General features: G+C 32.1%; 1 protein-coding gene across 1 annotated transcript; it reads left to right on the top strand.

The window, feature by feature from the left end:
* The first annotated feature begins 4,905 nt into the window (after positions 1 to 4,905).
* On the top strand, positions 4,906 to 8,769 carry LOC107479796 (caffeoyl-CoA O-methyltransferase 5). Its single transcript, XM_052261074.1, is given in 5 exon segments — positions 4,906 to 5,063; positions 5,282 to 5,361; positions 6,586 to 6,730; positions 6,867 to 6,999; positions 8,299 to 8,769. Coding segments are annotated over 5 exon segments (762 nt in total). The 5' UTR covers positions 4,906 to 4,955; the 3' UTR covers positions 8,595 to 8,769.
* The last annotated feature ends 8,498 nt before the right edge of the window (positions 8,770 to 17,267 follow it).

The raw sequence follows: 17,267 nt of genomic DNA, 5'->3' as shown, positions 1-17,267 counted from the left end.
TCATGATTCATTGTTTGAAAATTACTTATGTGTTTATTGCAATTTCTTGTCTCATAAACAGGTATGGGACAATTCTGGGCAAGTGAAGAACGTTCTCTTCATTCAGCGTTCTTTGTGCTTGTAGCACGTGCAGATTTAGCTGGGTCAACCTCAACATCTGAACATGAGTGGTCCAATGTGTTTCCTTAATCCAAACCACCTCTGGGCCCAATATGAATGTTACATGAGTGTTTTTTTTTGTTGGCCTATTTACTTTAGTTTATTTCTCTTTTTTGGTCCAAAAAGTTTTTTTATTTTAAAATTAATTTCCTTTTTAATTTTAAATAAAATCAAATCTTTCTTTTTATGATGTCAAGTCCTCTCAAGTTAAATCAGAGGTAATGTAATTGCATGGTTTAAGAAAATTTCTTTTGGGTACGGTTATCAACACTTCTTCTTCTCCCTCCATAACCCCTCCAACCCTTCGGTTTCTCCCCACTACCTTTATTACTTCTCTTCCTTCAATATTCTGAAACCAACCAAATGAAGAAGAAAAGTGCTATACAAAAACCTTATCGTGAAAAGATTCTCAAACTTCCATAAAAAATTAGGCCCTCTACTCGTTCAAGAGATCAGACCTTCACTCCCTCACCTTCTCTTCGTACCTCTCCTCCTCGAACTGACCCCATGGCACAGACCAAGACCACACCAAGATATCCAGCCTCTGCCAAGCCGACGCCACCACCAAAGAAACCGCCTTCAAAATCCAGTTCTTCGAAACCCAACTCATCCAAAGGCAAACGCCCTGTTGCTGAAGAACTAGTTTCTGAGTCAACTCAGCCTAAGCCTAGGTCGGGGTTCCCTTGCATTCTTAAAGAGGTAAACCTCGTTTCCCTCTCAAATCTGTTAGAGAAACAGACATTGATCTTTTTGCTCATAAATCCCATTTCATGACATCTCACTCCGACTATAATCCTTATAGATTTAGGTCTGCCACGAACAATGACTTTTATGAAGGAGTTATTAAGTACCGTATCATGTGTCCCTCTTTTCTTGCTGATTTGCCAAACTTGAAAAAGAAAGGTTTTCCATATGTTGAAAATTTGAAATTTTTAGACTGGAATCACCTTTTTGACATCAAAAAACCTGTTTATCCTCTGTTGATCAAAGAGTTTTATGCTAACATGACATATCATGAGGGCAGTGTTCATTCTTATGTTAAGGGCAGAGACATAGTTTTAAATAATGAGACCATCAGTGATTCACTAAAATACACTGATGTTGGGGTTTGTGTCTATACCTCTGTTAAGTGGGATGAAGGAGTTGGTATTTCCTTCAATGATGATTTGGCTCATATTTGTGAACATATTTTCTTGATTGATGGCATTACACCCACTCACAAAGCCCTAGAATATGAACGTGCTCAGTTGCACCGAATTGTGAACCACATCATACTTCCTCAAAGTGGTTCATATTAAAGGGTATCTTATACTGACACTCTTGTTTTGTATGCTCTGCTCACTAAAGCAGAAATTTTCTTTGCTTATTTGATTGTTAGATACATGTTTGACTCTGTTAGAAGTGTGAAAGACAAAGCCCTTCCCTATAGCATATTTCTAACTTGTATTTTTGAGCATTTTGGTGTTGACTTGTCCAATGAGAATTATTTCAACAAGATGAAGATCATGCCACTGATGCTGAAGAGGAAGCTGATTCGGAGGGAACTGGTTCAGATGCCTAGATTTGTCTCATGAAGCTGCTGCTGTCTACTCACTTTTGTCTCATGAAAACTGTTTCTTTTGTTGCTTTTGAACTACTTTTATTATTTCGGATGACTGTAATACCTTAACAACTTTTGCATTTACTTTAAATTAATTTGATGTTCTTAGATTGTGCATTAACATTTTCTTGCAGGTTTTTAGGTGCGAATTTTACCTGATGTTGACTATGCTCCACCCTTGATGACAAAAGGGGGAGTAATAGCATGAGCAGTGAATTGTTTGATTTTTTGGGTGAATTTAATTGCTACTATTGAATTTTGTGTGCTTTTTTATTGCTGGTGCCACAATGGCTTTGGCATGAAAATTTGATTTGCAATTTTTGCTACTACTGCAATCCTTTGGCATGAAAATTAGAACTTGTTGTACATGATATGTTGCTGGTGTGCCCTTGATTAAACTTGATGCTTTGTTTTTGTTGCTGACATAATATGTTTAGTATTGGGCTGGATTTGTGGTGCTGATTGTGTAAACTCCCTTAGTCAAGATGAAATTGTGTAGCTCTTTATTGTGCTTTCTATAAGTATAATCTAAACAGGAACAAAAAGAAGAGCATAAATCTAGCGGAAGCTACTCTTGAAAAAGAAAGGGGGAGCAACACATAAGCAAGAAACATCATTCAAAGGGAAGTTTCTCAACTCTACTAAAATTCAATTCCTTAATTATGTTTGTCATCAAGGGGGAGATTGTTGAGTTAAGAAATTAACTAATATAATTGATGATGACAAATATTAGATTATTGGACTAATTACCCAATTAGTTTTAATGGAATTTGGTTAAGTGTTGCAAGCCAAAATTAATATACTAAGGAAGCCCAAATTGATTGAAAACAAAAACAAGGCTGGTGGACTACAAATCAAAAGAAGCCCAAAGAAAACAAAGCAAGAAATTCACTTGGGCTAATTAAATCTAAGCCAACCTAAGCCCGAATGGAAATTCACTCGGGCTCCACCCTTCAACGTGTTGCCTCCAAAGTAACGTTCACTTTTCTTATTTGGTCAGAACTCAAAGAAAGAGAGAGAAAGCTTAGCTCCTAAGCTGTTCACTAAAGAAGAAAGAAAGAGAAAGATTAAGTTTGAAAGGTAGAAGTCTAATCAACCATTTCAAACCATATCAAGTTAAGGCAAAGCTAAAAGTTAACTCATTTCCTCTTGCATGTATCGTGATTTCTTCTCTTCTTCTCCAACTTTCTGTCACTTCAAATTGGGATAAATGAAGAAAGTAATCTCTGATCAACACTACTGTGAATCTATGGTAAAAAATATGTCTTGGGGACCAAGTTGTATTTTAATGGCTGAGATATGGATTTACCATTGGAAATATTTGTTTGAGCTGTTCTGTGGCTTTCGGTCAACAAGAGAAGATCAGAACCAAAGTTCCTATTTTGAGAATTAATGGGAAAAAGTGAGATGGTGAGTTGGTGAAGCACAAAGCTCGAGAGTTGATCTAGGAGAGAGCAACTCAGCAACATGCAAAGAGATACAAAAGAAGTTAGTTTACCATTCAGAAGCTAAGGAGAGATAACCAGTATTTTTGAGGTGTATGTTCTGAGAAGAGCTCTCTGAAGAAGTTCATCCACTTGGACCGTGCTTCCTAGTCAAAGGAGCCTTCCGCCAGAATGAAGAATTGAATCATAGGCTAGCAAATCTGGTTTATCACATAGCAAAGAGGCCGTTGAAGAGTCAATCTCCTTCATGTTTTATAGATTATAACCTTCTTTTTAATGTTTATCTTTCTGTAATTTCTTGAGGTAAAAGGCTAAATGAGAGAGTCATTGAAAGAGTCTAAGAGAGAAAAAAGGTAGAGAGGTACACATGAGTGAAAAGTCTAGAGTTATTTCTGATTTCTTTAGGTTAAGTCTGTGTCTTGTATCATGTACATGTGAGGTACCCCTTTCTTAGAGTGAATAGTTAGGTATTAGCATAACCAAGTCAAGTTAGGTTAGAACTTGAGAGTGAAAGGATTATATCAATCCTGTAGAATTGGTGTATGTAATACTTTAACTATAGTGAAAATTCCACCACTGTTGTGGTGGAGACTGGATGTAAGTTGCATTACACAAGGCAACTGAACCAGGATACATGATGGTGTCAGCTTCTCTCTTCTCTGCTCTATTCTATTTTCTGATATTCATGAGACAAAAATAAATTGTCTCATAAATTTTTCGCTGCTGAGTTCAAACAGAATCAGAATTGAAAGTTTGTTTTAAAGGGTTATTTCAGTAACATAAAAGAAAGGCATAGATTCAACCTCCCTTCTCTAAACCTTCTACAACCTTCACAGTGTTAGGCTGTTAGAATTATGCGAGATATGATGAAAATTTGGAGAGAACGGTGTTATTTTTTAACAAAAGTAGTCACTAACCATTTTGTTTCTTGTTAAAATTGACAGAGACCATTTTATCCTCTGTTAAAATTAATAGAACAAAAAATTTAAGTAACTCACAAAATTAATTGTTAAAGACGAATTAAATATTAATTTTAGTTAAAAATTAAAATATTTAATACAAAATTTGTTAAAAACTAAAATAGATAAATACTCTTTATTTTACTATAATTAATTTTCAGACAAACTCCTATTTATAAATTTTAATCTAAATACACCCTATATTAACGAGGGTATTTATTGCTGTAGCATATGTGCCAAATTCCCAATGACCTAGTCTTTTGGCTGCATTCGAGGTTCGTTTGTTTGTGCTTGGTTCGGGTCCTAAAGTAATCTTATATTAATGAGCCTCACACAACCATCAAAAACGTATAATTAAATTCCAAAATGTTTAATAATAAAAAAATATTAGTTAAAAATTATTATAATTTATCTTATTTAATATTTATTAATTATTATAATAATTAATAAATATTAAATAAGATAAATTTTTATTTTTATTTTCTAACATTATCGTTAACTTAATAATATAATAGACGCTTTAAAATTTAAACAATTAAAGAATAATTAATTAATGAACTAATTTGAAGGTGAATTATATTATTATCCAATTATAGCTAACTCTATAATGTCAAATTGTCAATAGACACTTTAAAGTTTCTCAAAAAATAAAGAATAAAAAAAATAATTTATTAACTAATTAGTTGCCTCCAAAACACAAGAGTATCAGTGTTTTCTGTCTATAAATAGCCGGGACGATCGTTTGGGTTTTCATCTCTGGCACGAAATAAAACTTGCCCCTGCCAGTAATTAATGACAATGACGGAAACGCCCATGGCCGAGCAACAACAACAAAACGAACTGAACGGTCACAAAGATCTCAATCACAAGAGTCTCCTTCAGAGCGATGCACTCTACCAGGTTCACTCAACAACCCTTTGTTAATTTCTATTTGTTCCGATCTGTTCTAGAAAATTCCAAAGTGGCAGTCTGACAGATATGCATGTTAGAACAAAACAAATAATTTATATCCCTTGTCGATTAATTAATAGACACAAAAATAAATTAAATAAACATCAAGTTCCTGGTAATTCTTTCATTTTTCCTAACACAGATGATGCATGTACTGGTTGGTGCAGTATGTACTTGAAACAAGTGTGTATCCAAGAGAACACGAGAGCTTGAAGGAGCTCCGTGAGATGACACAAAAGCACCCTCGGTAATTTAGATTACGTCTTTTTTTTCTTTTAATTAAAAAGACTCCCTTCTTATATATTCATTCATTAAATACAAGTGTAATTATTTGGTTCAGTTAAGTTTTTTCTTTTTTCCTCTTTCTCTCAACTACATTCTTCCCACCAGTTTTTCTGCCAAAGGTTATGGGGAATTTTATTGATGGAGTTAAGTAATAATAGCAAAAAATTTTAAATACATATTAAAATTATTAAATCAGACATGCATTATGTATTTATGTATTTATATATAAATATATATGTTATTTAATTTAAAAATATAGTTATTTTTTATAATATAATATTATGTGATTAGAGACATATGTAAAATTGTTTTATATTAAAAGTACATCAAATTAAATCATAATAAATTTTAAAAGAATATTTAAAAAAAGAGGAAAGTGAGAATTAGGTTTTTGAAGATTTTGATTTTGGACTAATTAATTATTGAAGAAAAAAAGTACTAGTTTGGTCCTTGAAAATAATAAACGATGGACACGTGATATCTTTCTATTAATTCATCATATAAAATTTAACAGTAGTGTTTATATGCATTGTTACCTACTTAATGTGACGTCTTTATTTATGAATAATTGTCATGCAGATAATAATTTTTGAAATGAAATTTTACATATTTTAATAAAATTCGTGATAAATAAGGAATAATTAATAAAAATTATATAAAAATTTAAAAGATAATAAATATTTTATTATTTAAAACTACATTGTTTTTATACTCATATGGTAGCAACGAAATACGCACTATATTAAATAACAAAACACAGACAATTCTATTTTATTTTGTACTATTTATTAGCTAGACATACATATATGTCTACTATTTATTATCATGGAAGACCTACTTATTTTTAAAAAAAAAAAACTAATTAGTTTGAGATCTAAATCTTAAAAAATTTAATTATCACTCTATTCTTAAAAGATAATGAGCAATATTCCAAATCAATTTTTAATAGCTTTTGCATTATTGGATAAATTAATTACTCTCTATCAACTAAAAAATTGACATTTGATTAAAGATAATTTAAAATATTAGACAAACTAATTCCTATGCAAAAGTGAGGAATTAGTCCGATCTTTAATTAAATTTTTGGGTAAAATTCTAGAATTGAATTTATTTGCTAAAAGTAAAAGTATAAAAATATATAAGATTATACATCTAACCATTATTAAATAACTGAATTCTAAAACAGTAACATCATGGCTACACCACCGGACGAAGGACAACTGATAATGATGTTGGTTAAACTCATAAACGCCAAGAACACCATGGAAATTGGCGTCTACACTGGTTACTCTCTGCTTTCTACTGCCCTTGCTCTTCCTCATGATGGAAAGGTTCTTACTTATTATTAGCTTGAGATGCACATATAGTCTAAAATATTATATTATTCATTTATATTACTAATTTAATTTATATTCACTATTATTATATACCTAGCCGATGATTGGGTCCTTGTATGAATATTATTAGATCTTGGCAATGGATGTGAACCGGGAATATTATGAATTGGGATTGCCCATAATTCAAAAAGCTGGAGTGGCTCACAAGATTGACTTTAGAGAAGGACCTGCCCTTTCTCTTCTTGATGAACTGCTTAAAGATGTATGTGCACACTATTATCCTATATTTATCTCAAAATAATTGTCAAATTTAATAAAGTTCTAAATTTTAAAATAGATTATGCTACGTATACACTAAAATTAGCTACTAAAGTCAGTCATCGGTATAAAATATATGCCAGAATATAAATACAGATTAAAAATAAATTAAATCACACATATATTTATACACAAATATAATGACTAATTTTAATGACTTATTTTAATGTACAAATAATATTTTTATTTTAAAATTAATATACCTTCTAGCTAAAACATACATTATTCAAAGTGTAGGTAATACATACTATGGAAAATACTAGTTTATTTATAAATTAAGAGAAAATGACATATCGATTCCTAATTTTTTGTTTGCGGATATTTAAGTCTTTGAGGATTTAAAAATATATTTAAGTTTCTGACTTCTTTAAAATTTGAAAATATTAATTTTTGGGTTTGATTTGTTTCATTTTAAAAGGCTTGTGCATCCATATCAACTATGTCAATACAACGGGAGTTATGTTTATTTTTTTCGTTAGATCTGAGAAATCCAAATGAACATAAAAAATTAATACATCTAGATTTTAAAAAAGTTAGAAATCTAAATATTTTTTAAATAATCAAAGACTTAAATATTCATAAAACAAAAGATCAATGATGTATTTTTTTTCATAAATTAAACATACAATCTAATCATAATAACCTAATTAATTTAATATTAAATTAAACTAAAATAAAATCAATACAAAATATATATCAATATTGCTTACCATATTTTCCAGATTAATAATGGATTGACTTGAGAGAGTTTATATTTTATTATTAATGGATACTATAAATTTTTGAAATTTTTAAATAAATAAAATATTATTTATCTCGATTGCAATGAAAACGAGATAGTTATACACATATTTGGTCGACATTGCAAATTAAATAATTAAATAATAAAATACTAAAATTATATTTCATGTGCACATAAAAAGTATCGGGTATTGTACCATACGCATTTTGTTTATGGTGAAGATGACATACCTTCAATAAACAAGATGTATATGATATAGTACTTATATAAGTATTTTGTCCAAAAAAGAGTTAAAAGGTTTTATTTTATTTTTTAACGCTCTTTTACTAAACGAGATAAGTAATAATATAAAAGAAAAATATAATTTTTTTGGAAGGTAATGTATGTGTGTATATATATAGGGAATATATTTAATTAGAATAAATTTTTTATATAAAAATATGAAAATATAATTATTACCATTGAATTGAATTTAATAGCCACATATATATAGTAATAATATAAAAAAATATATAATTTTTTTGGAAGTTTGTTTTCGTGGACGCGGATAAGAACAACTACTTGAACTACCATAAGAGGGTGATTGATCTTGTGAGGATTGGAGGGTTGATCGGCTATGATAACACCCTATGGTTTGGATCTGTGGCTCAGTCACCTCATGCACCAATGATGGATTTTGTGAAGAACTCTCGCGGTTATGTGATGGAACTCAACAAGCACCTTGCTAGTGATGAAAGAATTGAAATTTGTCAAATCCCTGTTGGTGATGGCATTACCTTGTGCCGCCGTGTCATCTGATCTATCACTCCTTTATATTATTATATATGATCCAGTGAAATTTTAAATCTCCTCAAAAAATGATTGAGTACCATGTGGCCTCAATTCATTAAAGTGCTATGTTTGTGGCTTAAATTAATCAATATGTACTTTATTCGTATCTCATGTACTATTAATAAATAAGATGTAAACTAGACACGCTATATCCTTATATTTATTATAAGTGATATTTTTCTAGGAAATCTTAATATTAGGGTAAAGTTTACATTGTTATTTTTTTATTGATAATAAAAAATACTATTTACACAAAAATAATTAATTATTATTAAAGATCAAATTTTAAATATTTTAATCATAAAAATTTTAATATCATATTATAAATTATTTTTTAAAAATTTAAATTATTAAAAAAATTATATAAGTAAATATATCTCTAACCTAAACTATATTTACAATATATAACATTCGAAAGATTCCCGTATTTATTTAAAAGTTGACTTATGGAACGGGTACTTGTAAGCTATAACTCCAATTATTACGTACTACGTGCAATCGTGCATAGTATATATGTGTGCCCGTCTTGTAGTGTGAGTGTGATCACACTATGCTTAAAGAATTCAGATTCGGCACTTAAACTTTATTGTTTTAGTTATATAGCATTTTTGTTTCTCCTGATCAGGATCTAAAACGAACATATACATGGGACAGATTTTTGTGCACCGATAAATAGATCGATCGGAATATAATACTTGTGTTGGTTGCGTTTGCTTTATTCTACGTTATTGTAATTAATTATTCTGCCATCATATTCTTCTAATTTCTGTAATACCCTCGTATCTTTAAATTAGACTTTTTAAGTTTTTTTTTTCCCAAAAAATATTAGAGAAAATGACAAATTAGTCCCTGACCTTTTAACCCGCGAACATTTTCGTCCCTGACCATTAGAAAATCTATTTAAATCCCGGACGTCTTTGAAAATCAGACGGATCAATCCCTCCGTCCATAACTCACCGCCAAACTTGCTGGAAAAGGCTGGCCTGGCTCCCCCTCTGCTTACCTGGCTCAACGGCGTTCCCACGTGGCACGTTAGTGGGATGGAACTTTTGAAAACGGGACACATAAGTTCCTCTCACTCAAAACGACGTCGTTTTGAGTGCTGCCCTAATCCTAAAATTTGTTTGGGTCGTTCCTCCGGGAACTCAACTTGCTCCGCCGCCGATAGCCGCTGCTTCTTCTCCGCCGGCTGCGTCAAGTACTCCTCCATGCTCTCCTCCCCGTCCTCCTCATCTTCGAAACTCACCATGGATCGAGAACCTGATCAATTAACATGAACAATTGAACATGGCTCGTTTAAACAATTCAATTAATTGGATAATAATATTGAACCAATCAAATCTTTGGTGAGTGCGCTTTTTTGATGAATATAAAAATATAATATTTTAAAAATTCTTGTTGTAGTGGATTAAATAGCTAGCTAGCTAACTTAGATTAATGATTCGATGTGACAAACTTTGATCACATCATCAGAGCCATTACAGAACAACAAGCAATAACATAACAAGTACAAGGAAAAAAAGAAGAAAAAGGGGTCAACGACGGAAAGAAAATTACGGACCAAGAAAAGAAAGTGATGAAGATAGAAAGAGGGATGAAGGAGGAAGCGGCTGGAAAGATTGGTTCTGATGAAGAAGAACAGTGTTACTGTTGTTGGTGTTGGAGAAGGCAAAGCTGAAGAGCCTCCCACCCGCCATAGGTGATGATGTGTGTTAAGGGATAAAAGAAAAAGGAATGGAAGATAGAGATAATATATTTCTCAAGGAGCCATGGAGATGAGAACTGAAGCAAAGGATCTAAGACTTATGACGGAAGAAGCTTGTGATTATGATCTCTGTTATGTGTGAGGTGTGATGATGCCCATTAACGCTTATTTTTGAAGTTGATGATGCCCCTTCATAGCCATTGTTGAAATCTGAACAACTCTTCTTCTCACCACCAGCCACCACCATGAAGGAATGACCCAAATGAATTTTAGGATTAGGGCAGCACTCAAAACGACGTTGTTTTGAGTGAGAGGGACTTATGTGTCCCGTTTTCAAAAGATCCATCCCACTAGCGTGCCACGTGGGAACGCCGTTGAGCCAGGTAAGCAGAGGAGGAGCCAGGTCAGCCTTTTCTGGCGGATCTGACGGAGGGTTATGGACGGAAGGATTGATCCGTCTGATTTTCAAAGACGTCAGGGGTTTAAATGTATTTTTCAATGGACAAGGACAAAAATGTCTGCGGGTTAAAAGGTCAGGGACTAATTTGTCCTTTTCTCAAAATATTATTATTGTACTTTATATCGTGAATAGAAAGAGCAATGCTACATGTATATTAAAATAGTCATTAAAATCAATCATCAATATAAAATATATGTTAAAATATGAATACATATTAAAAATAAATTAAATCACATATATATTTATATACAAATACATTAATAATTAATTTTAATAATTAATTTTAATATACAAATAATATTTTTAAAATAAAAAATACATTGTTTGTTGTGGGACAATGACAAGAGTAGAATTTTTTCATAAGATATAGTTCTAGACTATATAAAGAAAAGAAAATTACTTAAACAAACACAAAATCATTTAATGAAGATAAAGGGAGCAACAGTAGCCATTTTTAATTAGGCCAAAGTTCTTGTTGAAGTCTCATTAGCTAAGTTGAAATTCTCTTGAGGCATTGTTTTTGTTCTTTCAAAAATCTCTAATTTTTTTTATTTTCATAAATTTCAGTAAAAAATAACACATAAGGTCAGTTTTCGATCACCTTCTCTTTTAATTCCATCTGAAATGATCATCTATTTTTATCACTCTTTAAAGAAATTCATGGGTTGGTTCAATGCTATCAATACCAATGTAGACAAACTCCAACCTTTTTCGCAGCATTGCAGCGGAAAAGACAATGACAGATGATATTTTCTTCTACACTGCATCTTGGACAAATAGGTAAAGTTGTTGAAAATCGTTGATATAACAATTTAAGAATAGAGAGTTTTTCATGGATAGACCTTCATAAAAATAGCTAAATCTTGTGTGAAATTTTTAAGCTCCATAGTCTTCGCCAGATTTCTGGGTTCTGCATTACTTGAGGAAATTGCTTTATTGGGACATGAGAGAAAACATATACAATTTGATAACTAGAAGCCACATCGTATTCGCATTTCTATTCCAGGCTTCTTTTTTGCGCAGAAGAACTTTTCTTCTTGCTACACAAAGTAGAGCAAAACAAGGTTATTTAAGACATCAGGATTCACAGAAAATGTCCAGTTATTAACCATCTTCTCTTTGCAAAGGATTCCATTTTACTCAATAAGGCTTTTCTAAAATTTTACAATGCTATATTAGGACTCCTAGAAACGTATGAAAGAATTAGTGGACAGAAAATCAATCTCAGCAAATCTGTGATTTTTTTCAACAAGAACACTGCAGTCCCTTTATGATTACATCTAGCTAACAGGCTTGGTATTCAGCATATAGGGACGCAAGATAAGTATCTAGGTCTCCCATCCATCGTTCTGTGATCTAAAAAGGCTACTTTTGGAGCTGTTAAAGATAAAGTTAAAAAAAAAAGTTACAAGCCTGAAAGAGAAACTTATTATCAGCAGAAGGAAGATATACGCTTATTAAGGTGGTGGGGGGAGAAATTCCTGTGTATACTTTATCGTGTTTTAAATTCCCAAAAATGCTTCTAGATGACATACATAGGATGTTTACTCAATTTTAGTGGGGACAACGAGGATCAGAGAAGAAAATGACTAGACAAAAGCGAGAAGGTGGGTCTTGGCCTCAAGGATCTGAAGACTCATAATCTGGCCCTGCTAGGTAAATAATTTTGGTGGATAAATACTAATCTTAATTTCTTACTGGCTCGAATTTTAAAGGCTAGATATTTTCGGTATGCATCGCCATTGACAACAAAAAAAGGTGTAAATTTTTGTCGGGGCTGGCAGAATTTACTAGAAGAAAGGAAGATAGTGAAAAAGGAGATTAGATGGAGCATAGAAAATTAACAGTAATAATATCAATGAATCAACTACTTAAAATTAATATAGCATATAAAATATTAGAATAACTGAAAAAAATTAAAATGATTACCTGTTGTTGAGAGGCAAAATCGATTCCAGAAGGTAGACGACGAACGGCAGCGTGCATGTAGCACAACCACACGGAGGCATAGACAACGAGGAACGTGCAGCAACAACCACCCACAGAGACAGAAGAGAGGTGGAGGGAGACGTGATGACACGTGAGCAAGAAGCAAAGTCGAACAGAGATGTGAAGAGAGAGAGAGAGAGAGAGAGAAGCAAAGCTAGGCAATGGTAGTGGTGGTTCTGTGGTGTGGCGCGGTGGTTCCAAGAAGGGAGAAGGTAAATAGTGAAGTGGTAAGAAGAGAAGAGGGAGAATAAGAAGAAGGAAGGGGTCTCAATGGTGGATGAGATGATGATGACGGAAAGTGGGCTGTGATGGTGATGGTGTCAGCGGCGACAGATGGTGGTGTTAGGGAGAAGGGAGAAAACGGTGGTTGAGTGAGAGAGATTGTGTGTGAATCTCGATTGAGGGAGAAGATGGTCGCGATTTGAATTGACGCATAGTTACCGTCGGATTTTTCCGGTAAAAGAGCGCCAATTTATTTTTTTTCTCTTTAAATACTACCGGCGGATTTATCGTCGAAAACTAAAATCTGCTAGTAATTACTGAACTTTACGAATTTGACGTCGTTACCGCCAATAAGTCTGATGATATTCAACATTGTTTTTAATAATATTTTAGACAAATAATATCTTATGAACACTTAGCTCTTACCTTTATTATTTATTTATCTATCATAAGTTCATAAGTCTTTCTATTTAGGGATGGCAATTTCTCTCGGCGAGGCGGGTATCCGCGGGGATTTACCCACTGGGGGATGGATTTGGGTAGATTTTTCTACCCACGGGTACGGGGGGCCCTAATTCTCTCTCCCTAATCCCTATTCTCCATCAGTCCGTCTCTCACTCTCCTCTCTCTCTTCATGTCTCATCTCTGCCTATTCTCCCAACCCTCACTGGTCACTGCTAATCTGCCGTACTCATAGCCGTCAGCCGCCGGTCTCACTCTCACCGGCAAGATTGCTTCTCCGTTTTCCCATTGTGGCCGCCTCTAGTTGGTCTTCACTCCCCGTCGGCAGACAGCGTCACAGCGACGCAACAATAATCGCGTCCCTTCATCCGTTTTGTAGTCGTTGTCGCCTTCTCCGCAGCCACCATCGACGTCCTTCGTTCGATATGCTTCCTTCGTTTGCAGTGCTGTCATCGCCCTCTGTGCAAATCGTAACGCTTCCTTCGTTCGCAATGCCATCGCCCTCTGTGCAGTTCTCAGAGCCGTCGCCGTTTGATTTTTTATTTGGATCTGAACTGATTTTTTTCATCAGATTTTTTTGTTATGAATGTTGTGTTCTTTGTAACGTCGCCCTTTGTGCAGTTCTCAGAGCCACCGTCCTTTGATTGTTTCTTTAGATTTGAACTAGTTTATTTTTTATCTGAACTGATTTGTTTTTTCCTTTGATCTTTTTATTATGAACGATGTGTTCTTTGTACTGATTTTTGGAATAGAATTTTGGTTATGTTTTAAACTTTGGTTATGTTCATGGCCTTTGAATTTTGATTTTAGTTATGTTCATGGCCTCTGAATGGTTATGTTTGTGGCCTCTGATCTTTGATCTTTGATCTGGTTTTTTTTCTATTTTTTCAATTTTTTTAAATCCGTGTGTACCCGCGGAGATATGGATATCCGGCGGATATGGGTCCCCGTTACCCGTAACAGATATGGGGCGGGGACGGGGAGGGGGGGCAGGGACGGGGAGGCTTTTGGGGTCACGGGGCGGGGGGCGGGGGCCATGTCCTCGTCCCCATGGAGACCCGTTGCCATTCTTATTTCTATTACATATAAGATAACTGATTTAACCATTTTAAAAAGTATTTTACATTTTTCAAGACGTTAAAAGGTGTTTCTAAAAATTTGGTATCCGAAATTTTGTTCTAAAACGAACTTTTTTTTTAAACAAAGAAGGCTCAACACACTAAAGTGGAACAACAAACGAAAGGAAGAAAAAATACAAACAGATCAATACACGGTCATCTCTGGCCTTACCATCAACAACCAAAAAGATCATTACCAGTTCACTCCTTGTAGCTTAAAAACATCCTTCCTTGTATGTCTTCAACACATGCTTCTCTTTTGTTGAATATTCTTGCATTTCGTTCTAACCAAAGATTCTAAATAATTGTAAAAAATTCAACCAGCAACCTCTTTTTCTCTGTCTTTCTATTATACAAACTAGTCCAATTTTCAAACAATCCTTTTATAATTTTTGGAATGGCCCATAGTCTATCAAAACGTCGTAACTAATTGTATCACACTCAACACAAAAACTCACATAAAAAAACAAATAATAAATACCTTCCAATTTTTTATTGCACAAGACACAAAAATTATCATTTTGATAAATAATACCTAATCTACTCAATTTCTCTTTAATATTCTCCCTAGCATATATCCGCGATTTAAGTCCCAATACGTGAAAAGCTTTTATGTTTTTATTTCATAGCAAAAGAAATCAAAGATTGATTCGAATCCCCTTTTCGCGCACTTCTTACATTTTCAATATTCTCTAGAAGTCTTTTCTAAATACTCAAAGACAAAGAATTAGGGATTCTTGTGTCTCTTGTCTCCATTACTCACTCACCTAATAGCTAACTATCTCATTTAACATAGCACTTCTCTTGTCCTCTTCACACAAGATCTTAGTCTAGGGCAATTGTATGATCCAACACCACCACAGCCTATATCGCCTCCTGCACCCACAAATTGCGTATAAAACATGGAAGTTTTTATAATGGAGAAAGTATATTATGGTTCTTGAAAGATCATGATTTCTTTTTAAATTTTAAAAAAATTGGGGTCAATTTGAGATATAGTAAATAATTCACATAAATAAATTAATATTTATCTAATATTACGTATATCACCTAAAATGAAAAAACGTAACGTAAATCACCCTAATCACATCTTTATGTAAATCAAAACAGATATACTAAATTTAGCTCTCTATATAAATTGAAACAATTTAGTTCGATTTATACATATTTATATGTTGTCATAGTAAATCTAATCAGACTGTTTCGATTTATACATACATGCATGCTGCCCTAGTAAATATAATCAGTCTGTTTAGATTTACTATAGTATGCATGTATGCATAAATCGAAACAGTATGATTATATTTACGTTTTGATTTTCAATTTGTATTTTGAGAAGAATAATTAACATATTATATCAATAAAATTATCATAATTTATGAAATTAAGTATAAAAAATTATTCCTTTAAAATATTGATACACTATATATACACATACATTAGAAATTTTAAAATAAATATTTTTATTTATGAATATAGGTAATTTGTAACATATTTATTAATTTTTATTTTTTTATATATTCCATTTACCGTGTAAACAAATTAAGATTGCTTATATTTCGTTTACACGGTAAATGAGATAAGATACGATTTTATTTGACATCATCTCATTTGCAAACGAGATAATAGAATTTTAAAAAAATACACATAACAAAATAAATTCATCGTTATCTTATTTATATGGTAAACGAGATATATGAAATTATAAATATAAAATTATAATTTTTAAACATAATAAATAATATTAATAATTTAATTTAGACCAATTTAAAAAAAAATTGATATATTTTCTTATTATTTAGATTAACTTTAATTAAATTATATCTTATCTATATTTTAAATTTTAAATTAATGACTTTTTCATATTTATTTGTACTGAACTATTTAAAAAAGATGGTTTCAAATAACAGTAGAGATAGACTGTATTAATATTTTAAGAAAATAATTTTTATATTTAATTTCATAAATTATGATAATTTTGTTGATATAATATGTTAATTATTTTTTTCAAATTACAAATTGAAAATCGAAACGTAAATCTAATAAGACTGTTTCGATTTATGGATGCATACTATCCTAGTAAATCTAAACAGACGGATTAGATTTACTAGGACAGCATGGATGTATGCATAAATCTAAACAGACGGATTAGATTTACTAGGACAGCATGGATGTATGCATAAATTGAAACAGCCTGATTAGATTTACTATCACAACATGCAAATATGTATAAATCGAACCATACTGTTTTGATTTATATAAAGAACTAAATCTAGTCTATCTATCTCGATTTGCATAGAAATATAATTGGAGTGATTCACGTTACATTTTTTATTTTGGGTGATATATGTAATATTAGATGAATGTTGGTTTATTTATGTGAATTACCCTAGTAATTATGTACCGGTGTATTTGGCAACCACGTTAAAGAGGATAGAAATGATGTTTAGCAACTTTTATTCTCTAAACACAAAATTGATTTTGCATTCTAAAGGCCTGTTCACTTTGAAGCAAAAATTTATAGCTTCTGCGTTCACTCAACATATGTTTAGATTTGTTGTTAGTCATTATTAATTTTTTCCATAATTTTTTATCACTTTCAATACTTTTTTTTCATATTTAATTTTTTTATTAAATTTTTTATTGTAATTTTATTATAATATAAATTATTAATTTTATTAAAA

Source organism: Arachis duranensis, chromosome 1 (assembly GCF_000817695.3).
Source record: "Arachis duranensis cultivar V14167 chromosome 1, aradu.V14167.gnm2.J7QH, whole genome shotgun sequence".
Lineage (NCBI taxonomy): Eukaryota > Viridiplantae > Streptophyta > Magnoliopsida > Fabales > Fabaceae > Arachis > Arachis duranensis.
Note: the sequence above shows the minus strand (reverse complement) of the source record. Positions and strands in the feature narration are given on the sequence as shown.